Consider the following 25,975-nt stretch of genomic DNA (forward strand, 5'->3'; position numbering starts at 1 on the left):
ATTAGCACAGCCTTGCAGTGGTGAGGTGAGACTCCTTCCCACCCCGCATCTTTACCTTTGTGCCTGGCATTTATCCCCCCCCCCCCGCCTCTGCTAGCCCCCATTCCTTGAGCAAGGCAGAGCAGAGTGGATTCTCACCCTCAGGCCATCGCTCATCCTGGCCACATCCCCAGGAGTCACTACTTCTCTGGCTTTGGCCTTGGGGACGGTGACAGCGGTGCCTGTCTCCTTGCCAAGGGGGATGTCACAACACCAAAATTTATGCTCCAGTTTTCCTTGTACCAGCTTTTCCCAGGTTACCTCCCCGCCCATTACTACCCCATTAGTTGCCATGTGTCCCCCTAACTGTCGCCAGCCCACACTATCTCTTTGTTGGCCTTGCAGCACCCGGCCAGCCCCTCCCCAACCAGAGATGCAACTTAAACTTCTCAGTGTAAGATAGTCCCTCCTTACCTCCCATCCTCCCTCCTGCTGCAAGCCCGGGAGCCTTTTGCAAAGCAAACCCCATGCGGGGACCCTCTGCTCTGTTTGGACAGTGTAAGTGGGCCCCAGAGTTGCCTGAAGCCCCTGGTTCTGTAAGAACACCCTTCCTTATTGGTATTCCGTCAATAACTTTCTCTCCTAACCCCTTCCTGCTTGGCCTCTGAGGTCTGCTACAGAAGTGCTTTTGTTGGAAGATCCCAGGGAGCAGAAACCAGGCTCCTAAAAGCAAGGGTGTCAACTCCAAAAGGGGAATGAGTCAAGGTGCAGGGAGACAAGTGGGCGGGGCCAGGCAACTAAGCACTACTCCTGAGGAAGCCACACCTCCTGTCCAATTCTCAAACTGATTCATTGGTCTTGTGTCAGCTCTGACTCTCAAACGTGAGACAGAATCCAGGGTCTGGTAAATATTTTTGTTCAGCAGTTCGTTAGAGCCACCTTGCTGGAGAGCGGCTCCCAACTCAGAGTCTTGGGTCAGGGGAATTTCATGCTTGGCTCACCTGCCAGTTTCACAGCATGATCGGAGGGAGGCCATGCTCTGTTCCCAAATGCTCCCCTTGCTAAACGGCTGTGGTCGTGAACACCCCAAAGCTATCATGCCCGGGTTCCAGGTCTTCTGCATGCATCCTGACAGAAATGGACAAAGCTGATGCTTGTTCTCTTCTGGGGAAGAGGAAGGAGTGGGCAGCCCACCACCATGTCAGGGAGCACCCTCAGGGTTCAGGAAGCCTGTCCCATGCGCTTCCGAACAAAAAAATGCTTCCCCAAACCTCCTGCCCACTGTGCTCAGCTTCCGGAACAAGTCAGTTCCCCCATCCTCGGTTCCCCCATCCTCGGAAAAAACTCTTCACAAGGCTTTGAAATGGCTCACAGCTTCATTAGCGTTTCCTTCTCCTCACTCCAAACACCCCCAGGCCCGAGAGCATACCCCATGTGAAAGGCTCTCCAGGTGGCTCCCCATGTTTGCCACCCTCCTCCAGGGCACAGACACACACGACAAAACACAGATCCGGGTGCCTGGCACTGTCCTCTGGGTGTGTTTGCTTCAGTTCCTTTAAGGGCTGACAAAATAGACTTCAAGGAAGCACTAGTCAGGAGAGAGAAAGAAAGTCATTTCACGCTGACTGGGGAATGATCCAAGGGGCATTACAGGGCCAAACACACACACGGCACAGGTGAATCCTGTTCCTAAAGCAAGCCTGTCACAAAGAAAGTCACAGATCAACCCTAACCCGGTCATCATGGGGGCAGCGCAGCAACGAAACAGAGACGCACCGCGCTAACGGCGTCCTATCAGATGAACTTAACAGATGGAATGCTTTGTGACGCATCCCAGCCCAGCGCTGCAGGATACACAGTCTCAGCAGCCCTGTGCTTTCTCTAAAGCAAATCCTGCATCAGGACATAAAACACAGGAAAAACGAAATCACTTCTTGCATTCTACTGACCATGAGATCAACAGCAAGCAAAACCAGAAGAAGAAAAAATAATCCACAAATTCACAGAGATCAAACAACACACCACTGAATGAAGAAATCTTAGAATTAAAAGAAAATGAAGACATAGCATACCAAAATCTGTGGGATACAACTGAAGCAGACTAAAGGGGAAGGAAGTTCATACCAAGAGCACCTACAACAAAAGACTGGAGTTTGGTGGATAAAGGTGCTTGCTGCCAAATCCTAATACCTGAGTTTATCCCAGGCCTGAGACCAGTGCCTAAAGTTGGCCCTCTGATCTCCACACACATGCAGTGGCATTCATGTGCTAACATACGTGCACATACATACACATATACACACGTGCACACACACACACATGTGCACATACATACGCACATAGACACACACATACACAGACACACAAACACACACACGTGCATATACATACACAAAATGAAAGTAAACTTTTAAATGTATTAAAACAAAAAAATTGGGGGTTGGGGATTTAGCTCAGTGGTAGAGCGCTTGCCTAGGAAGCGCAAGGCTCTGGGTTCAGTCCCCAGCTCTGAAAAAAAAAGAACAAAAAAAAAAAACAAAAAAAACAACAAAAAAAACAAAAAAATTGAAAATAAACAACTTAATAATGCCATGTACAAGCCAAGGAACATTAGACATAAATAATGAAATTGTTGAAGTAGAAACCAAAAAAAAATTACAAAGAATTGATGAAACCCTTAGGCAAATCGACCAAAAGAGAAATAGAGAACAAGAAGATTAATGAAATTGGAAATGAAAATAGAGACATTACAACAGACACCAAAAAATTCAAAACATCATAAGGACAAGCCTTAAAATTACATTCCATTAAAATCCAAAAGAAAATGACACTTTGCCAGTGTATAGGACCTGCCAACGCTAAACCAAGATGGGATTTTTAAAAAAAAATTTAGACAGGTCTATAACAAGCCAACCATATTGAAGCAGGAATTAAAAATCTCCCAACTAAAATGTCAATGGGGCCTGGGAGATGGCCCAGTAAATAGTGCTTGTTGCACTAAGAGGACCAGAGGATGCATGCAAAAGCCAGCCATGACAGCACATGTCTGCAAGCCCTGTTGCTGTAAGACAACAGGAAATGAAGTCACACAAGACACCCTGCCACAACAAAGTGAGAAGCATGGACTGATACCACGATTGTCCTCTCACATCTGCACAGACCAATAAAGGCATTTTTATTGTGTATGCACACTTGCACTCACAAGTATGAACACACACACACACACACACACACACACCCTGCAATTTTGTAAGCAAAATAAAGTATTTAAATCTCAACTCAGAAAGTTTCGTTGAGGGATTGTATCAGGGCTTAAAAAAAAAAAAAATCAGCACCAATCCTTTTCAAATTTTTCCATAAAATAGACACTGAAAGAATGCTTCCAAACTCGTTTTCATAGCTAGTCATCACCTTGATACTCAAACTAAATAGATACACAAAAGATTATATAATAATTGCTTTAATAAATCTAGATGCATAAATTCTCAATGGGATACTTGCACGCTGAACTCGTGATCATATTTTGTTTAAAAGACTTAAAAACAGAAGCGGAGCTGGGTAAGAAGGATGCAGAACTAGCAGGAGTGGGCCGGGGCAAACAAGAATACGGGCAACGGGCTGGGAAGATGATCAAAATACATCATGTATTTTATGAAAACGTCATAATGAAACCCATCATTATGTATAATTGATGTATGCTAATAAAAACATTTCTAGAGCACAGGCAGATCTTAACCAGGGAAAGAAAGTGAATGGAGTTGACATCCTTGAAGAAAACCGTGGCTCCAGATCCATTAAACTGTGACAAGGCACCATGGGAAAACTGGCTCTCAGCCATCGTCATCTCACAAGAGTCATGAATACTAACAAGTTACAAATTGTCTCATTAAAATGTGAAGAAAAAGAAAATGCTAGACGTGGCATCCGTTACACCCCAGTGCTAGGGAAGATAAGCAGGAGGATCATGAGTTTGAGGCCAGCCTCTGCTACTCAAGGAGACCCTGTTTAAAAAAGGATAAGCTAAGGTGCGAGAGATGACTGCACTCGTAAGGAGACTAAAAGTACTCCCTGAGCTGCACAAATTTGAGAACCTAAGTTCAATTCCCAGAACCATACGGAAGGAGAAACTGACTCCTCAGTTGTCCCCGAACTCCACATGCATACCTCAGTATGGGGACCCACATCACACACACACACACACACACACACACACACACACACACACACACGCACACGCGCGCACACACACCATCACACCACCACCAAAATAATAATACATTTTTTTAAATAAAGGAAACATACAGCTCCTATCAAAGTCTGAGAGTTCTGCTAGGAAGCGGGCTGCTGTCACCTCGAAGCTTCTGGTGACTCTATCCTGACAGTGGCTGTCTTTTAGTAAGCCCTGGCACCAGATCCAATCTGACCCATGAAGCCCACTCTTGTATACTGGTGTGTGTGAGGGTCAGATCCAACTAGCCCACTCTGTCAGGGTTCTGGAAAAAATAGTACAAAAAAGCCAGGGCCTTGGGAGAGACTTGAGGGTGTCTTTTTACTGCCTTTTTCCCCCAACCTGCAACCCCCAAGACTACTTGTAAGAACAGGGGCACTCTGAGCCCCCTAGGACCAAGACTCGGCTCCTGCAGCTTCCTCATTAACACTGGGAATGAAGCCAGACAGGTCCTAGGTGGATGGACATCCAGGAGTCCCCGCCATGAGACAGACCATTGCATGCCAGAGTTGGGGCAGAAACAGCTCACACAACAGTGGTTCCCAGCCAGAAAAGATCTTTTTCTTAAGCTTTCCTCACCACGCACCCAAACCCAGCAGCTGAAAGAGCTGGGCTGTTAAAATATCTGCATCAATAATGTATCCTCCCAAATGAATCAGCCGTCAGGCAGGGCTTCTCACCCTGCAGGCTGATTGCAGAGTCTGCCCACACTGCAAGGTTCAACAAACCAAAGACAGCACGCTGCATGCAATAGCCCACGGGATTCCAGCAAAGACCAGAGTGCCCGGAGGAACTCCACCAGCTGTCCTTTGAGCTTCTGGGACCCTTTGCTTTGATGCGTCCTAAGATCCCCAAGCAGGAACATACAGTTTCCATTAGAGGAGGAACTGGGTGGATAGAGGGAAGGTGGCGCATCCAAGGGGTGGAGCATTATCTAATTAGGAAAATGAAGACATTTTGGTAGCACAATGCTATTAAATCCATTTATGTGGCATAGGACAGGAGGGTCCTTGGAAACAGAAAGCAGAACAGGGAGGTAGAGGCACTGTTTAAAGGAGACAGGTTTTGGGGGACTACATGTATATGTGGACAACGGTGACATCTTCGGACACTTTTTCCACCCCCCATGTGTTACCACACTCCTCAGGACTTAAACCCACCTTCCTAGAAACCCTCTCTCTCCCTCTTCTTGACAAGGTTTTCTATGACAAAGCTGTGTGGCCTGGTAAGCCGGTGTGCCCAGCAGGTCCCCTGCTCCCACAGCCAGATCTGCCAAAAATTGGCCATGCCACATGGTGCTTAGCCCGGCGAGCCTCAGTTCCCCCACATAAGACATGGGGTCGCATGGAACCGTGACAACCGAAAGCAGAAATGGAGTTGGACGTGTCTGGCATGAAAGACTGAGCAGATGGTTATATAACAACTCCATGTTGCAATGATATTAAACTTAATTTAAAAAAAATAAAAGCATTTCTATGTGTGTATTGGAGAGATGACTCAGTCAATAAAACACCTGCCACGTAAGTTGGAGAACCTGAACTCAGATCCCCGGTACCCTCATAAAGAACCTGGAAAAGCAGCACACATCCGTAACCACTGCACTGGGGGAAGGGTTGAGAAGGACAGAGACAGGTAGATGCCTAGAGACCAATGGCCAGCCAGTCTAGATGATTAGTGAGCTCTAGACTCAATGAAAAACCGTGTCAAAAACTGAAGGTGAGGGAGAACAATGAGAAAGATGCTGGTCACCAGCTTTGGCCTCCAGAAACACACACACACACACACACACACACACACACACACACCTGCATGCACATACATGCACATATGCATCTGCACACACATACTCACACTCTCAAACACGCATATGCAAATTTGAACACTAAGCCAGACATACTTCTACATGCCTGCAGTCCCAGCACCATGAGGCAGAAGCAGGAGACTAGTTCAGGAGTTCAAGACCAGTGTGGTCTGTGGAGTCAGTTCCAAGCTAGCTATGGCTTCACCTTTTTTTTTTTTTTTTTGACATTAAATTTATGCTTATTTGCCTCAAAGCAAATAGATAACCTTAACATCCTAGGTTTTCATGCATCAACATGGATAACTCTTTTCCCAACTTACTTGATCGTGTTTTTCTCAGTGTTAAATCTCTACAAAATATGCTTATTAATTAAGAGTGCTCCTATTATCATCCTTCTTTCATTTTTCTCTTACAGACTGACCACAGTTTCCCCTCTCTCCACTCTTCCCAGTCCCCATCTCCCCCACCTCCTCTTTTCCACAGATCCACTCCTCCGTGTCCCTTCAGAAAAGAGCAGGCCCCCCGGGGTATCTACTGACCATGGTATAGCAAGTTACAGTAAGACCAGGCACAAACCCTCATATCAAGACTGGGCGAGGCAACCCAGTAGGAAGAAAAGGGTCCCGAGAGCAGGCAAAGGAGACTCCCCCGACTCTCACTGTTAGGAGTCCCACAAGAACACCCAGCTACACAACCATAACGCATCTGCAGACGACCTTGAGACCCTTTCTTATCAGCAACCCCACACATACTGATTTTTTTTAATAAAAAGTAAAAATATTTCCATGCTAGCTGAAACTTTGTTAAACGCCTTCCTTGGTGGAACAGCTAAATCCCTTGTCCACTAATTGTCCAAAGTTCAATACCCTTGCATAATCATTTGTGTAAAGACTTCAAAATATAAGAGAAAAAACCTCTCACTCCCTATCTTCCCAAACAGCCTCTGCCTGCACATGCACCTCCCTACTTTGTCTCCTCTGGCTTAAGAACTCTGTCTGCTTTATACTGCTCTGTACAGTGTTACAGCCAAGTCAGCACAGCGCCCTGGGCATCCTCATAGGACCAACAACACGAAGGCCTTTTTTGGGAGCTCCCTGGATGTTTATAACTGTGAAGGCCAGCATGATTCTGAGCCAGTTTGGCGCTGGGCTGAGTCCAAAAACATGGGCCAGATCTATGTGGACGTCCGTCCACGCTGCGCACAGAGGCTTGCTGGGCGTACAGCTGTCAACGTGAGGCCAGCCGCCCTGCCCTTTTCTCTGAGGCTCCTGAGCCAGCCCAGTGGGATGCTGGCCCTGTTCTCTCCCATTTTGACAGCAGGCACAAATTTAATGATGGGAAGGCACTTTGCAAATCCAGAGCGCTGGGTAATTGCTAACTCATTCTCCCAGACTGTGCTCTGAGAGCTATGGAGGTGATCGCCTGCTCTCAGGGTTGGCCCCTCAGCTCTCCAACTTCAGCCAGAGCAGGCAGAAGTAAATACCCAACAGGGGTCTCCACTTAAGCCCTCCCCCAGCACACAGGGGGAGCAAGACCTTCCTAAGCAGGAACCAAAGAAAAGGCTGTGATAATGTTACTGATAGGAGCCTTTCTACCCCAACTAGCTCAGGATTCGTGGCAACCTTGATCCTGAAATCCTTATAAACACACACACACACACACACACACACACACACACACACACGCACGCACGCACGCACGCACGCACGCACATGCACACCTCACTCTAGTTTAACCATAGTTTAGTCATAAGACCATGGCTTTGGGATCAGATGCACCTGCGTTCAAACCTAGACTCTCATGATTCTTGTTCGAGACTAACAACTCTAAGCCCAGAAGGTATTAAAACAGATTCCCTGAAAAAAATAATAACTTTGTAAAGAGGGAACGAGTTTGAAATGGGACCACCCAAATCTCCTGGAGTGGCATGTGGAAATGTCACTTTCATGGACATCTACAGGGCTCGGGGGCTAGAAGGACATGTTTGAATTCTGATAACTTCACTAGAGTGGCCAATCCCAGACATGACGGATAGGTGGGGCCAGGTGCCTGTCTTTATTCTAGCCTGCCTCAGCTCTGACAGACAAGAAGCGTTTCTCTGGCTTGTTTGGGTTTTTTGTTGGTAGTAGACAAGGTTTATCTACGTAGCTCTGCCTGTCCTAGAACTCTCTATGTGGACAAGGCTGGCCTTGAACTCACAGAGATCCATCTGCCTCTGCCTGGGGAGTGTTAAGATTAAAGACGTGCACCACTACTCCTGGCTTGGAGTTTTCTGGGCTTTTGTTTTTTTTAATTCTGTTTTCGTTTTTATTGTGTCTGTGCATGGAATGTACGAGTACGGGCTCATGTCATGAAATGCATGTGGAGATCAGAGAACCACTTTCAGGAGTCGGTTCGCTCCTGCACCATGTTCCAGGTCAGACTGGTCGTCCAGCTTGCGTAGACAAGCATCTTTACCTGCTGAGTCATCTCTTGGCCACTCCCCAGAGCTTTGTGACACAGGAGAATGTGCTAGACGCAGGAAAGTCCCCTAGAGATGACCCTACTTGGACCAGCTTTTCCTCTAACCATTTAAGCGAGGCCACTTCTTTTCATCAACACCGTGAGCCTCTCACAGGCTTCCTGTCTCTGGACAAAGCTTCAAGAACTTTCTGGAAAGAGAGAACGTTAAGAAATGATGGACACCTAGCAAGACTCCTGGGGGACAGCGAGGACGGGAAGGAGGCTCCACCAGAGCTGCACTTCCCACACAGCTGTCTGCATTTTCTCAGAAACTGGACAAGCAGTTCTGCCTCCTGGCCTGGACGTGTGGCAATAGCGAGGTCACCTTCTGCTTCGGGTAATTTCCCTGGGAGGCGAGGCAGATCCTTTCTGTACAGCTATTTGTTTCAGGGAAGTAGCCTCCTGCCTCCGATGGGGGCTGGGCCCTGGCGGCGGGAAGGGACGCTTTGTTCTTCTGACCAGTGCTGACAGTTTAATTAAACCCAGCTTGAGACAGGGTCGCAGGGGTCAGTCATTCTTCCACAGAGCTGCGCAGACCCCACAGCCTGGCTCCCACCACCAGGGCCTTGTTAATGCATTAACGTAGTCTTTATGACAGGGATATGTACACACATGGGAAGTAGATGTCCGGGCTGCCTCTGTCACTGCCTGCCCCTCCCAAGCCTGCAGAAATCTGCAGAGACCAAGAAGTCAATCCGGGGTGGATGCGTAAGGGCTTCAAGGCTAAACAGGAGCCCAGAGAACCTGAGTATCCTTTTCTCATCATCATTTGAAGATGGGTTAAAGGATGTAGCCAGCCCAGAGAACTTCTTGTCTGTCAGATCTGGGGAGACAAGTTAGGGCACAGACAAACACCTGGCCCAACCTAACCAAGGGAAGTCTGGGATTGGCCACTATAGAGAAGTTATCAGAATTCAAACATGTCTGTCTACCCCCAAACCTGAGCTCTGTGGAAGTCCATGAAAATGACATTTCTACACTCTCTGAGAATTGAGTGACAAGTGAAAAGTTGGTCCAAACCAAGGTAACCTGCCACCAGGTGCAGCCACCCCCACAGGAGACTCAGGTGTGACACATCTCTCAGACGGCACCTGTGGTAGACTGTCACCTCCTGGACAGGTGGACACATTGAACCTATAAGGCTACCTAAGTTCAACCAGCCCTGCTGGTCATGGCCACAGACAGAGCAGGTTCAAATTTGGCTCAGCTCTTGGACATGTCCCAAAGTCTCTGCGCCTTGAATACTTTCATCTATAAAAAGGGGTGTCTCAGTCAGGGTTTCTATCCCTGCACAAACATCATGACCAAGAAGCAAGTTGGGGAAGGAAGGGTTTATTCAGCTCACACTTCCACACTGCTGCTCATCACCAAAGGGAGTCAGGACTGGAACTCACACAGGGAAGGAAGCAGGAGCTGTTGCAGAGGCCATGGAGGGATGTTACTGACTGTCTTGCTCTCCCTGGCTTGCTCAGCTTGCTCTCTCATAGAACCACCCACCGTGGGCCCTCCCCGCTTGATCACTAGATGAGAAAATGCCTTACAGCTGGGTCTCATGAGGGCATTTCCTCAATAGAGGCTCCTTTCTATGTGATAACTTCAGCTTGTGTCAAGTTGACACACAGAACCAGCCAGCACAGGGGACATGCTGGCTGGCTCACTAGACTGACGGAAGCCAACTGACGAGCTTCAGGTTCCGTAAGAGGGCCTGGCTCCACACAAAAGATGGAAAGTAATGGAGAAAAATGCTCGACATCAACTTCCAGCCTCCATACCCACGTGCACACTTGTGTACACGTACCCGCACGTGCACATGTGCACGTGTGCAGTCAACCCATGAGCACACATGTACATGCACACAAGGCACACACACATTCACCAATTTAAAAAAAAAAGGTAAGAAAGAGGAGAAGCAAGGGACCCCCAATTGGACGATAAAGACTTTAGCTACGGTTTGAGTACTGCCTACGTGGGCTCTGCTAGCTTCCCATCCACTACTCAAGAATGTGACCAAGAGGACAGTCACAAGGCACACTTCAGTCTTTCTGCTGGCCGCCCTCTGTGGCCCCTCTGCGTATTTTGGCAGGGGTATTTACATCCTCCTTTACAAAAGTAAGAGTAACTGTGGGAAGCAGAAGCTGAGGACAGGTCTCTGTGCAGTGAAGACATGATGCTAAGATTCTAATTTAAGGAGGACAACTCTAGACCAGGCCAGGTCTTCAGAGACGAGGGAAGCCAACATGGAAACTCAGCTGTGTCAAGGGCGGGGTCACTGAGGCTGGAGGTATAGGAGTCAGGTTTGTTCCCCCAGAGCAATCCCAGCACGGATGTCCAATATTTCCTGATACCGGTCCCGTACCACAGTGCTAATGGTGCTAAGGCACAAAGGTTTTCATCTCTCTTCAACCTCACAAGCCCTGGGACGTGAACATTATTTTGGTCCCACAAAAGAGCAGCTGGATCCACGGGGCTAAAGGAAGCCACGCCATGCGTCTGGGACTGGTTTGTTTAGGGTTTTATGGCACTGAGCCTTCTCCTGTGCTGGGCGAGCATTGTACCGCAGCGCTGCCTCCCTGCCCACCGGCGTTAGTTTTAATTCAGACACTGGGGCTTTCCATAACTGTTCAAAGTTGGCAGGCTTCCTACCATAAATACAATACGTCCTTCTTAAAGAACATCTGGGAAACACAAAAGAGAAAAAAACACCCGCAGTCGATCCCTGCTAGAATGATGCAGTCGTTTTCCAAGCATTATTTAGAGTAATTCAGGGATCAATACAACTCTGGCTTTTGATATCACAAACATCTGCATGATTTGACATCTCCCATGAAGGCCGTTTCTAATGACTGCTTAAGTACTCTGTCAAGCGGCTGTGCTGGAATCTGTCTAACCACTCCTCTGATATGGAGCATTAAGGTTCTTCCCGTGCTTTCTTCAATATTCTAAATATGACTGCAGTGTGCATCTTTATGCTGGGGCTTTATCTCCCTGGGTGGATACTCGGTGGAAAAATTCCAGGTCCTGGTTTAAGCCCAGTTTCAGGTTCATTATGGACCCTCAGAGTCTAATTCCAGTCCTTATGTCCAACTGCTCCATGACCCAAGACACAGCACCTCTCTGGGACATCCACTGTGCATTTGGAAGGAATGGACAAGCTATCCCAACACCAAGGGGAATGTTAGTGTAGAACACACAGTAGACGCACTTAACTTCTAGAAGCTGCACAGACAAGATCAATTGGACAGTACCACCTGAACACCCCAGCCACACCCTCCCCAACACATTTGGTTTCTCTCAAGTCCACTGCCACACTGATTAGCGGAGCATCTGCGTGAAAGTCTTTAATTTTCTCCAGATGTAAAGGCTTAGTAACAGATCCCTCCAAAGCAAAGGGAAAGTCAACAGAGGGACCAGAAACAAGGCTCGGGTGCTGGTCTTAGCATGCCTTCTTAAGGGATGCCGTGGACCTGGAGCTGAGACAGCTCCAGTGAGATCACAACACCAGCTGACCCCACAAACCCCCACCACCGTTGGGCCTAAAATGGACCAATATAATCCCTATCCCCAAATCTCCAGAGGTAGGACCCAAGACCCTACAGAGATCTGATCTATGTGGTCACAAGGAGAAGAAGGGTTGACACTGTGGCCAATGCAAATGGTTGGAGCAATGAAGTCATGGCTACCAAGACGCATCCTGGGCTCCTCGGTGGTACAGAAAGGAGCAAGACAGCAAAGTGAACTGAAAGACCTAGAAACATCCTCACGTCTCAGTAGCTGTGGGGGAGAGCTGCGCCTTAAGCTAGGAACTTGATGGTCATGCTTTACCCTCCCACCCCATCATCACCCCTACCAGTCCTCGGGGTACCATGCCTGAGAGCTTTGTGACCAGAACAACTGGGGGACTTGTTATCAAATGTTTATGTCAGCAGAACATGATGGGAGTGAAGCAGAGTAGCAGCATGTAAACCTTTAAATACTCCCTTCTCAGGCTGAAGAGTTGGCTCTGCAGTTAAGAGCACTGACTGCTATTCCAGAGGTCCTGAGTTCAAATCCCAGCAACCACATGGTGGCTCACAACCATCTGTAATGAGATCTGATGCCCTCTTCTGGTGTGTCGAAAGACAGCTACAGTGTACTTATATATAATAAGTAAATAAATCTTTAAAAAATATACTCCCGTCTCTGTTCCCCATATAGTCACTGCCATGGCGCCTGGGTGGGGTCCAGGCACAGGAAACAAGGACTTGACCAATAAAACTTTGCTCAGCCATTTCCCTAGAAGGTGCGGTTTTCAAGATGGCTCATGCTGGATGTGCACAGGATGCACGGGCGCCGTCATGATTTCAAGTCTTTGGTTGATGTCGGTGGAACATGCTAACAGGCCTTCTCTTCTGAGTGCTGCTGGCTCCTGTGCCTTGCTTACACAGGGGATTCAGAAATATCTGAGAGGCTGGGCATAGTGTCACGGTAGAATGTGTGCACAGCACACCGGAGGCCCGGGGTTCTATTTCCAGCACCAAAGCAAAGAGTGAGGAGGGACGCGAGACAGACTTGAGGAAAACAATCTCTCTTCGCCCAGAGCCAGCAATGGGCTATAGCCCTACGTAAAAATGTCCTCCTGCCAAATGCAAAGGAACAGATGCCTGGAAAGCAAGGCAGGAAGCATTCAGATGTACTGGCTTTAGTTTAGAGCTTGGAAATACCACCACCCCCACAAGAGCTTGAGGCCACTGCTTCCCTTGGCTCCCAGCCCAGGGGATTGCCAGGAGCAGGTGTCCTCTTCTTCAGGCTCCTCTCTCCTTGAGTGGATTTCCATATGTTGGTTTGGTTACAAAGTCTGGCTACTTAATATTTGTTAAAGTGTGGAAGACCTTTGCTCCAAAATTCCTATTGAAGTATGAAACATGAAGAGCTTTGGGGTAGGAGTCAAGGTCGCTTCACATCGACTCCAAGGATATTATTTTGCCTCTCCAACCTTGCCTCCACAATGGTAAAGCCTCTTTCATAGTCACATGTGCCAGGTGCAGGAGTTCCTTGCAGGGGAACCTGCATTATCAGGGCTATGACAGACAGGCATGGCCGGCCACCCCAGCTCAGCTGGTAGCGTACAAAGTTCAAGAAGAAATCCTGGCTTCCAAAAAGGTTACACTGAGAAAACCCAGGGCTATCTGACCTTTGATGGACTGTTTCCCAGACTGTCTCCCATTCCCTGCAGAGGTCCCCACCCCAGGCTGGCAAAATAATAACCACCATTAAGAGAACTCAAAAATCTCCCGACTCAAAATTTGAAAATCCTCTAAAACAATGTCAAAAGGGCATAGTTGGGCTAAGTAGTTATAGATGAAAAATTAAGAAACACTCGTCATTAGAGAGCAAATGGGAGGTTCAAAGTAAAGAGTGTCCTGATATGCAAGATAGCAGTCCAATAACGAGCTCCCCACCACAGAGGCAGCCAAGCGAAGACCTAGTGGTCTGAGAGCCCATCCAACCCCAGATCCCACAAAACAGAATAGACAGCAGAACAACTCAAAACCATGGAGAATCATGGCGCAACAATTAGCAAGTGTCCTTTATACTTGGAGGGAGCGCATTGGCGGCCAATAAAACGACGGCTTTGCAGCCGATAAAACCATGGCTTCACACCATTGATACCAAATCCAGTCCCAGAGCACATGATTCTAAAGGTAGACGGAGCTAAAGATGGAAATAGCTTCACAAGGGTTTAGTGGACTGAGTACGACCCAAGACAGGCGTGCAAAGGCAGCGACGAGGGCGTCAGAGGGTCCGCAGCAAACTGAGCACAGTTGCAGACACACCCTCCTCCAGATTCCCACACAGACTCCTATAGAGCCTGAGGCCAAGGTCAGAGTCAGAGTCAGAGCCCTGACTCCATCCCCCCAACACACACACACACACACACACACACACACACACACACACACACACAGTGGGTAGCAACCCACATGTGTCACTCACAGTCTGGACAGAGCCTGGTTGTTCTGGAACAGTAGTTCAGGCAACACTTGCAGCTGGTTGCGGTTCAGTCGTCTGGAAAAGGTAAGAGGAGAGAGTCACCTAAGCGCCAGGCGATGGCAGAGGACACTCAGAAAGCAGTGCATTCCAAATCATAAGGATCTGGATGGAGCCCCAGGAGGACAAGAGTGGAGCCCCCCCAAACATCTTCTCTAAAGCATGGTTCACCTGTGAGTGCCCATTGGGCCATACAGCACCGAGAAGGATAAGACTCTCAACTAAACATCTACAGCGCCCTTTCTCCTTTGTTTCCTATCATCCCCATCATGACCCTCCAAGATCTGATCCCAAGACAATCCCAGCTGGGAGTTAGATCCTTGACCTTATGAAATGTGAACTAGTTCCTAAATGAGGTCAGATGGCTAAACGTCCCAGTATCTAAATGCTTCCCAGTGCTTGCTCTCAGGGAGCATTGGTGTTTGTTGGACTGGCTGGCTGGGTTTTTCTTTTGTTTTTGTTGTTGGTAGATAGATGATTGATAGATGATGGATGGATGGATGGATAGATAGATGATAGATAGATAGATAGATAGATGATTGATAGGTGATGGGTGGATGGATAGACAGACAGACAGATACTGAATTATTTAAAAATAAGAACTCAGGTGCTGGAGTAGTGGCACAGGTGTTCTTTAATCCCAGCACTCTGGAGGTAGAAGAAGACAAAGCTCTGTGAGTTCGGGGTCAGCCTGGTCTACATAGTGAGTTTCTGGACAGCCAAGAATACATAGAAAGATCCTGTCTCAACAGCAAATAGATATATAGATAAATCGAAATGGGGGAAAGTCAAATTAAAAGGAAAAAGATACACACCAGCATGCCCCTTTCCAGGCAGCTTTTTTCCTTGCCAAGCAGTAAAGATTTTATGTCAGTGCTGAGAGGTAAATCCAGGCCTCGTGCAGGTGAGAAAGGCGCTAGAAAACTGAGCCGTACCCCCGCCATGCTTTTATTTCTAATGCCTAAGGTAGTGCTTGGAAAGTTTTTAAGGCAGTAGTTCTCAGCCTCCTAACGCTGTGACCCTTTAATGCAGCTCCTCATAGCGTGGTCCTGTCCAACCATGCAATTACTTTCTTGCTACTTCACATCTGTAATTTTATTACGGTTATGAATCATAATGGAAATATCTGATACACAGGATATCTGATATACAAGGGTGGGTCATCCCCCAAAGAGGTCACGACCCACAGGTTGAGAACTGCCCTTCTAGGGGCAGATGAGAGCATCATCCTACACGCAGGCAGGAGCCAGAAGTCTGGGTCTGGGGGAAGACGGAGCACAGACAGGCTCCACACCTGCTGTGGGAAGATACCTTGTTACTTTTGAGAAACTGTAGCAGATAAAAGTACAGAAATCTTTAGAGGGAAAGAGCAAAAGAGAGAGAGCGAGAGAGCGAGAAAGGGAGAGAGAGAGAGAGAGAGAGAGAGAGAGAGAGAGAGAGAGAGAGAGAGAGACTTTTGCAAAAGTCTTCCACAAGGCATCAGCACAGTGTGCTACACACAGGCCACCCAGGTTTTCTTTCACTGACTGAAGAGCCAGCTAAGAAAAACAAAACCAAAAACCAAAGAAACCCTGACAACTTCTTCTGATCGGAGAGGAAGAGACTGAACTCCACACAGCATACAGGACCACCTCATCCACGCTTAGCTCCTCCGAGGTGGTCTTGCATCTGATCCGTGGGAATGGCCTTTGTCACCACACTGGGACCCATCATGTTGTAGCCCAGGACAGACACCAGATTTACAGCTTTAGGGGACCCATTGGAAGAAATTGACTTTAATGGCCAGGTTCCTAGGGAAACACAGCATCGCCTTGGAAGAAAAGGGACTACAATGTAAGCCTTAAAGCAACAAGAGCAGACATAGGATCTCTTCCAGCCCCTTATCCCCAGTCCAATAAATTAATCTGGTATTTACACTGCCTGGTAATTGCTAGGTTTAGTTTTGTTTTGTTTTCCCCCAAGACTTTCTCACTTTTCTGCCTTCAATTTTTGAAAACACTCAGAAGGGGGAAGGGAAAGGAAGTCAACGGCTAATTGAAAGTGGAAACATCGAAGGAGTGAACCTCATCATAGGAGACAGAAGGATCCCTCAGAATGGAAAGAGTAGCTGAGGGCGCCTGCCATTCTGCGCCTTTCTCCACTCCGGGCACCAGGGCAGATGCTTCCTGATATCCTCACAGGATGGAAGCAGGGTAAAAGGTGGGCTTCCTGCTCTCAAATGTGACAAGGATGCTCTCATCCAAGCACACACCTTCCTCCTTGCAGCAACCCCACTAGGAGATGTTTAATGCCACATCTTGCCATATAGCTTGGCTCTTACCAGGTGCCCAAGATTGGCTTGCTGACATCATGGAGTTGCCCTTTTGAGAGCTGCGATGCCAAGAGGGGAGGGTGGTAGCCTGAGCACTCTCAAAGCCATGCAGGCTCCCAAAACGTGCCCTTTTGCAGCTCCCATCCCAGCTCCTGTCCGCCATAACTGACTGCCCAGGCAACTGAGCATGCTCCAAGACCTCTGTGCAGCAGGCTAGACCTGGCTATGGCTTAGACCTCAGGACCAGCCGGGCTTCACACTCCTGCTTCTATATCCGCTCTTCCTGCGAGCTTGTGGGAAGCAGCTATGTCTGCTCTCAAACTTGTTTACACCACAGGTACTCAGAAGTAGGGTTACACGATTTAATCAATTTCATTCACAAATGAATGAAATGCCTCCGGGAAGAGAGTCATCTATATGAAAATTATGTTGGCTGCTTTGGAAGATCTTAGAGGAAAAAAAGAGGAGAGCTGCCAATTGAAGAGCTGTTGAATTCGGTAAAAAGATTTAATTCTCCACCCAAATTGCTTCCAAGGTGCTGGAAAAAAATCTCATTCTACCTTCAAGAAACCCAAACAAAAAAATAAAGGTTTGTGTGTGTGGTTTGGATGAATAAAGCCATACAGAACCCCAGTCACTGTCTTATACCAAAAGGAATAGAGGAATTCTTGGGGAGGGGTGAGGCTGGGAAAGGGGCCAATAAATGTCCATTTCCATTTTAATTGAAAACACTATATTCACAGACTGTTTCTACTCTGACTCCCCACTCCCAACAGCTTTCACAAACTGATCCCCCGGGGTCCCCCACAAATCCAAGCAGATGGCCACTGCACTGGCTGCTCACTGAAGGGCTTCACAGTGCATACCTGGCACCCCTAGGTGACCCAGCCCAGGGAAAGGGAGCTGAAAGCAGATGGAAGGGACAGGGTCTGCAGAGATAAAGCCCCTGCCAGGCCTCAGGTGGCAGCAGCAGGTACAACTGGCCACGCCTCCTCAAGCATAGACCCCTCCCACCTTCTCTTCCCCTCCAAGGCCTGGCAAAAGCAGAGGGGAGGTGGAATGGTGTAGATCCAAGCCAGCCCCCGAAGAACCAGGTACCTTATTGTAAGAGTTTTAATAGAAAGCAAACACAGAAATGAACATCTGGCCTAGCACTGGATGGCTGGCGGCTCGGTTTAAGGCCTGGGAGGAGCGGGGAGGCTTCCAAGCTGCAAGAAGACAATGAGACTAACGCCCCCTTTCTATTGGTTTAACGCTTTGTTTTCTTTAACAGGAAAGTGAAAGGAGAGAGATTAATTAGGTCCGACTCATTAGTAGTCTAAGCCTTGAAGGCAAAAACGATCTAATCTCCTCCTCTGCACTTGTGGCTTAGCCTCTGGACACCTGGGTGTCTCCTCTGTAGAATGCTGCTTGTGGCACAGTTATCTCAGGGTTAGGTGACATACCACAGGGCCAAGGGTTCCATGTAGCCCCTGGCAGTGGAAGACGCTCAGTGTTAGCTGTAATTGCTATAGAAATTCATTGTGAGAACATCAAGGGAGAGATAGAGACAGAGAGAGAGAGAGAGAGAGAGAGAGAGAGAGAGAGAGAGAGGGAGGGAGGGAGGGAGGGAGGGAGAGAGAAAGAGAGAGAGAGAGAGAGAGAGAGAGAGAGAGAGAGAGAGAGAGAGAATGAAGCTGAAGTAGCCCATTGTCTCACCTTTTGGTATATGTAAGAGCTAATGGTCTTACCTGTTTTCTCCTCTACTACTCTGTGTCTGTCTGTCTGTCCTCTCCCTCTTCCTCTCCCTCTCCCTCTCCCTCTCCCTCTCCCTCTCTCTCTGTCTGTCTCTCTCTGTGCATGTGTGTATGTGTGTGTTTCTCTGTCTCTGTCTCTCTCTGTCTGTCTGTCTCTCTCTCTCTACACACACACACACACACACACACACACACACACACACACACACACACACACACACACGCAGTCTTCACTTCCTGTCTTTCCTGCCTCTTTTGTGCTGCGGGCACACCCCACTGGTGTTGATGGTGTTTCAATCTGGACCACATCTTATCTCCATCCAAATGGCTTTTTCTAAATTTTTGGTAATTTGCAAAGAACATACAGAAATATGAATTTCTAGCTATTATTCTGGTCAGTTCCTTAATATGAAATGAACTTTCTGGTCATGAACTCTGGAACTCTCCCACCTAACCCCTGCATCCAAACCATTTTTGCTGGACCAGATGGGCGACCTCCATAAAGAGACACGTGCTTACCCCACCCTCACCCACCAGGTCCTTTTCCTTTTCATGATCACCAATGTGAAATGCAGACGGCTCACCAAGACCCAGCTTCAAAATTGGAGGCTCTACCCAGGAGCTCCACACAGACCCTGAGCTCTGAGCTCCCTGCCACTTCTTCACTGCTGTGCGGTGGTCCTGTGCCTAAGACAGCAAGCCTCCGGTTGGAGTAGGGGGACAGGGGATGCGGGGGTTGGGGGGAGCCCTCCCCCAGGCTTCTCCCTCAGGGGCAGTGAGGTCCTTTATGAACACACCAATCAATGAGTGGAGAGGTGGATGGAGGGAATTCCATTTTCCTCCACCTGTTCTTAGGGACAAACAGGGGCCTGCCTGGAGGGTGGGGATGGATGTTGGTTTCCATTTTTCTTTTGATGACGATCTCACAATGCACTGTCAGGCAGGACGAAGCTGGGGTCCCCTTCCTAAGCACCCCAGACCTTACATCAGCCTGTTGATACCCTCTCTGTCCGCCCCAGCACCCTCCCCACCCCGCACACTGTACTCACAGCCGCTCCAACTCCTTCATGTCATCAAAAGCTCCCCGTTCCACAGCTCCAATCTGGTTCTCCATCAGCTGCCTGGGAGGCAAAGAGACAGAATAGGTACAGGATGCTGGGCAAGGGCTCCTAGGAACCGCTGGGAAAGGTAAGAACCCAACGAACTTTGCAGGGCAATGTGGGCTGGGGCGGAGGGTTGTGGGGAGAGGCAGGCCCTACATAGATCCAGATGAAAATGGTCACAATTTCACAAATTCCCCAACTCTGGTTCCTCAGTAGCAGAGTGGCACAGTGCCAATGTTCACCGCTATGGTTGATGAAGATGCTAGGCTTCTGGTCCTTCGGTCCAGAGCATGTATCTAAGAGACATGGCCAGCATGGGAGCGGGAAGCCATACCAACTGGACAGAGTCCACACATATATATGCAACAGTTGCCAGACAACACCCCCACTGTCTGCACCATATTCTGCCTAGGCCTGTGTGCTGAAGAAAGGAGTGGGGTGCCGGGGCCAACCAACCACCTTTACAGGACTCTGCATCTTCCCCCACCCCATCCCCCAACACGCTCTGCTTCATAGGATCTGACTGGAGGGCATCCCCTAGAGATGGGATGCTGCATGGTCATTCTGGAGATACTAAAGCACTTTTCCTTCTGTGTTCTCCCCTCTCCACACCCAAGCAGATGGGTTGCATGTTCCTGCATGGGCTTCAGGCAGGGTTTGAAACAGGGTGAGATATTGAAGTCAGATGTCTGTTTGCCAAGGCTGCCTCTGCTCCCCAAGATCAGAAGAGCACAGAGGGATGGGGGCATGGGGGGTTCAATATGAGCACCTCATCTTTGCCTGACAAGCACATCGAATGGCCCATTGCCGGTCAGCCACCTCAATCAACAGGGCTGTGCCTACCACTTCCAGGATCTCCATCCTCAGACACCTGAGTAAAGTCACACCTGTCTTCTACTGTCCTCCTTTCCCATCACCCTCTCAACCAAGGCCTGAAGAGCCCTGCTGAGGAGAAGCTCTGCTGAGGAGGAGTCCACTGGAGAAGGTGGAGTGTAATGTGTTCTCTGCCCTTCCATCCAGTATGTTAAATCTAACGCCCTGATGTGTTTGGAGGCAGAGCTGTTAGGGACAGGGCTACAGTGATGTGGTAATCTTGTGGGGGAGGGGGTCCCTGATACCCAGGGATCAGTGAGGACTTTCTGTATGAGCCAGGTCATGTAAGGTCGCAGTGTACAAATGCCTGATCAGGAACAAACCTGCAACACCTTGATCCAGGAATTCAGCTTCTAGAGCCTGAGTGAAGGCTAGCTATGATCTAGGCCCTGGCCGTGACTTGTTCCACCAGAGAAGGCACGAGGGAGCAGAGACCTGTAGACTCTCATGCTACCTGCTTTTCCTTCATCCCAGAGAGAGAAATGGCCAAGAGCGCACCATCCAAGTCCTCCATCCCCATTCTTTTCAGCCGCATGGGAGGTAGTAAGCTCTCGGGTCAGAACATCACCCCACTCCAACCGCTCAGGAGGCCCTTGGCTCAGACCCAAGCCTGGGGTGAGGGTAGAGGCAGACCATCAGGGGAACCCATACTCACAACACTCGAAGCTGCTTGAGCCCAGCAAAGTCATTCTTATGGATCCGAGTGATATTGTTACCATTGAGTTCCCTGGCAGAGAAAAGGGGAAAGGGAGTAGTGAGATGGTGGTCTGGGCCCCAGGGCTCAGCTCAAGCCGTTTGCCTATCCCCTCTCCCTGCAGCCCATCACCCACCAAGAAGCCCAATAGGCTGGGGCATTTGAGCACCCCATGTTCCTACAGCAGAAACAATAAAAACGGTTCACTGTTGAGGCTTGCAGAAACCCCAAACAAGGTTCCACTCCAGGGACTCAGCCCAGATGGAGAGACAGGTCACAGAGCAAAGAATCTGGATATAGGCCATGGGGGTCATTCAGGGATATCCCAGCCAAACCACAGAATCCCCATCCATAAAATGAAAGCCTCATAGTGTGAGAGCCTCATAGTGTTACACCAGCATAAACAGGTAAGGACCATGGCTGCTCTTGGGGACAACTGTGGTATCATCATGGATGACAGTGGTTCATATTCTGACAGGAGAAGCAGAGGAGAGCCACGTAGTTCAGGAGTCCTGAGGAGATGAGACTTAAGCTGAGGACCAAAAGACTAGGTATGGAGCAAACTCAAGCAAGAGCCCACTAAGTCAGCTTCAGTGTCTGAGGAGACTGAAAGACAGACTGAGAGTTGGGGGCCGTGGGTTCAGGCAAACCCAGTGCAAGCAGAAAAAAAACAAAGAGCCAATGAAGGTCTCACACAGGGGCCCATAGACCTTCCTGGAGCAGCTAGCAGGAGGATATGGCCAAGTAGAGAAGGCTGAACCTGCCGCTCCATCCCCAGGGGCCAGACCTACTGATGCTATGGCTTCTCCCACACCGTCCTGGGCATCAGCCCTGTCTTCCCTTCCAAGGTCAATCTGCCTTCCTTTGGCCCATCTTCAGAAAGTAGAACAGATCCTGGACTCATGTCTCCATCCTCACTGGCATGCTAGACACAGACCCAATCTCAGAGAACATATGGCCCCTTCCCACCCAGCCTCCTAGTGCTCAATCAGTCTCTATCCAGAAACTCTCAAGAAGTCAGGCCACTCAGAGGGAGAAGTTCTCAGAAAGTTTCATTAACAGAAAGTTCTTGCACTGTCTCAGCCACCACAGTACACACTCAGACCCCATCTGTCTCCTCCAGCCAGTATCTAACCCATCCCTAGGGCAGGAGTCACACTGACTCCTCTTCCCAATCACTGTCACTGTAAACTTCATGCTTTCAATTAAATGTCCCACCTCAACACACACATGTACACATGCACAGCGCGCGCGTGCACACACACACACACACACACACACACACACACACAATGTTCTCTTGTAAGGCTTTCTTTGCACTTAGTCAAACAGTGGCCAAAAGTTCCAGGTATGGCCATGAGTTCAAACCAAGTCTCCTTTGTTCTGGAGTGTGTTGAGAGTTATGTGGTCTAGACAATGCTCTAAAGTTGCTTTCCCTAAGAACTGAGTGTATTATTTGCTTCCGCATGTCCCAAGAACCTGGGTCCTCACCTAAGTTGCTATCATGACCATCTAACAGATAATGGAACAGCAGTTCTCAGATGCTAGATGCTCTTCCAAAGACAACAGCTGAGAGATGACAGGACCCATAGCCATAACCTTGTGACCCTTAGAGCCCAGGCTGTCAATCAAAGCTGACAAGCCAGTAGTTCATTTGACTCATGCCCCATGCCTGGGACTTTCTATCCTCATCTCTTTTATTATAGTAGGATCTGAGGGGTTTCAGTGATGTTGAAGTTGCCAGACCACCAGCAAGTGCCCCATACCCAGGCCCTTCCTCATCCTAACTGCTGTGAGAATATCTTCTTCATATGATGACAGGCCTTGTTGATCTTACTGATTTAAAGATTCCTTCCTGAAATGGCCACCCATCTGTACCTTCTGGAACACAACTTTCCTTCAAACACTGGAAGCACCTTTGGGAACCCTTGCTAACTGGCTCCTGAAGGCAGAACTTCAGCCTTTCTTTGAGTCATCATGATGAAACTTTCAGCTTGCAAGTCCCACAGTACAAGGTAGGTTTGTTTGGTGGTGGTTTTGTCTTTCTCTTTATAAAGGTACATATCTGTTAGTTATAAGGACAAAAGATGTTAAAACAACGGTAGTGAAGTGAAAATGGGCCCCTTAGGCTCAGAGTTTTGAACACTTGGTTTCCAGTGGGTGACACTACTTGGAAAGTTATGGAACCTTTGGTGGATGCAGCTTTGCTGGAGGAAGTAGATCACTGAAGGTGGCTTTAAGAGTTCACCACCTTGCTTCACTTTGACTCCACTCCATCGGTGTGGATGGAGTTGTGATCTCTCAGCTTCCTGTTCCAACCACCTGCTGTCATGCCTTCCCTCCCATTATGGACTCCTCTGGGTCCTTAAGCTAAAATACACTCTCCTATATAAGTTCCTCAAAGTCATGCTACTTCATCATAGCAACAGAGAAGTAAACAATAAAACTCAAATGGTCAGTCGTAGAACCAACACTTGATTGAATTTCAGAAAACTAAATGCGCACTGTGAACTACAAACTTGCCTGATGACAGAGAGCTGCCACCACACAGAATGTGGCAGCAGGTCAAAAGACAGCCTATATTCCATAAAAGCTGTGCCACATGCACATTCACACATGTGCACATGGAGGCTGAGCCAGGGGAACACACATTTGTTAACAGCTACAACTGTTAAGTTGTAAGACATAAGGTGACTGTATCTTTTCAGTTTACTTTCTGCACTTAAAGTTTTATAAGTCAATGCATTTAAAAGTGTTATTAAATTTTTAAATAAAAATATTTAATTAAAAAAATAAAAATTAGTGACATATGAACTTTAAGTCCTGGAAAAGAAAAAAAATTAAAACTGAACATTACTAAGATTAACCATTAAGGATAATCTTCATGGACATTCTAGAATATTTTCTCTCAAGTCTGAGATATATATATACACACACAAATATATATCATACACATATATTGCTTGTCTAGTTGAGGTAATCTTTCTCACAAGTACTTCTGGAAGACTTCCTAGGGCTATTTTATAAGGCAGCTGACTATAGTGTATTCCCAGCACACCATTGACAGAGCAAAGACAAATGCTAGGACCCGTCTGCACAAGACAGGGCCAACATGAAACTCAGGAGTCCCCAAGCACAGAATTCCCACAAAAGAGGGTAGAGGTGGACAGCAGACAGGAACTTCTGATTACATCTGACACCTGTGTGTCTCCCTTCTTACTGAGATGCTGAGGACATTGGGACACAGACATCAGCCAGTCCCTCCTTCTCCCTTCCTACCCATCATCCCATCTCCATGTTGAAAGAGACTGGACAGCAAGGCATGATGGCTCAAATGGCAAAGCAAGTCTGGCCTCTTTCCCAGGAGTTCCTGCTGGTGGCTTCCTGTCCCAGCCCCAGCCCTCTCTGTGTGCCCTCTCTCTCAGTGGCCATAGTAAAATACTCCCTTTCTAGGAAGAACCCTTCTCCCTCCCAAGTCTGAGGGCAGCAGCAACTTAGAAACATCTTACAGGCCTTATCTGAGGCTTGACCTTTCCAGGGTCATCAAGCCCTGGCCTTAGCAGGACAACTATGGCCTCTTGCTAGAATACACAGCATCAGAGTCTTTGTTCCTCTAACAGGTAATCCCAGAGTATTGTCATAAAGACCCTCTCCCAACAGACATGCTGCCTGGACACACTCACACCCAAGACCACCACAGCCAGAGGAGCAGGTAGTGTACCCACGAGGACAGCTCTCAGCCTAGGAGCTCAGAGGATTTCAGGACTCAAGGGTGGAGCTCCCCGGAGCTTTGCCACTGAGCCCCACCCCTGCCACTCCTTACTGGCTCCTACAATAGCACAGAATAGTGAAGCAACTTACCCAGTGGTACACAGCCAATAGATGGTGGGGCAAGGATGAAGCCAAGCTGGAGTTCTTCCCCGATGCCAGGAAACCTGAAGCTTCTGCCTCCCCCTGTCTCATCACCCTGTGCCCTCAGCCAGTGTGGTAAGACCTTAGACAGAGCTAAAGTCACTTGTGAGCTCTGGAGTCCCCAGGTAAGACTCAGAGTTTTGCTTAAGCAACAGTATCAGGAGGCTCCCAGCCCACCCAGCTGAGCATGTTCTTAGGGCAGAAGGACTTGAGCCCTGCCACCACACTAGCTATGGAGCTTAACTGTTCTGTGCCTCAGTTTCCCTATCTGTAAAATGAGGGTGATATTATCCCTTTCCTAAAGGTGTGGTGGGGTTTAGATGACTTTGTATTTCTAAAATATCAAGGCCTGCCGTTTGTTCTCTGTACCTGAGGATAATCAACTGTGGCTATTTTTACTATGGTATTGATGTTTTCCTCCAGGATCGTGGAGTACCAGTGGGTGGAGTCGCCAGGCCACGCTGGTACTGATTGACAGGCTCAAGCAAAGCAGAAGGAACCAGCTGCTCACATCTCAGACCTCAGGCTGAAAGCCAGAGCAGACACCCAGTTCTCTCTCTTTCTCTCTCTCCTAAGAGTAATGCGCTCACCCCTATCATTCCAGTGAGAAGGGAGACACACGGGTGTCAGATGTAATCAGAAGGAGACACGCCCTGGTAACAGACGTCCCCATTTCTGCCAGTTCCTTGGTGGCCCTCCGCTAAAATAAAAACCCAAATGCCAGAAAGACTTTGGAGAAAATTCTCCAAAGCACAGCTATGTAGGGAAAATCAAGCCAGAAGGATTTCCTGACCCTTGATCGCTCCCTC

At 48.3% G+C, this 25,975-nt stretch overlaps 1 protein-coding gene across 2 annotated transcripts in view; it reads right to left on the reverse strand.

Moving 5' to 3' along the window:
* Slit1 (slit guidance ligand 1) overlaps positions 1-25,975 on the reverse strand; it is a 147,609-nt gene that overhangs the window by 110,772 nt on the left and 10,862 nt on the right. For both annotated transcript variants that reach the window (XM_087587285.1, NM_022953.2), the window contains 3 exon segments: positions 21,216-21,287; positions 19,634-19,705; positions 14,484-14,555 (listed from right to left, as the gene is read on the reverse strand). In XM_087587285.1, the coding sequence (XP_087443411.1) occupies positions 14,484-14,555; positions 19,634-19,705; positions 21,216-21,287 (216 nt within the window).

The sequence above is a fragment of the Rattus norvegicus genome, chromosome 1, assembly GCF_021556685.1.
Source record: "Rattus norvegicus strain SHRSP/BbbUtx chromosome 1, alternate assembly SHRSP_T2T, whole genome shotgun sequence".
Taxonomy (NCBI): domain Eukaryota; kingdom Metazoa; phylum Chordata; class Mammalia; order Rodentia; family Muridae; genus Rattus; species Rattus norvegicus.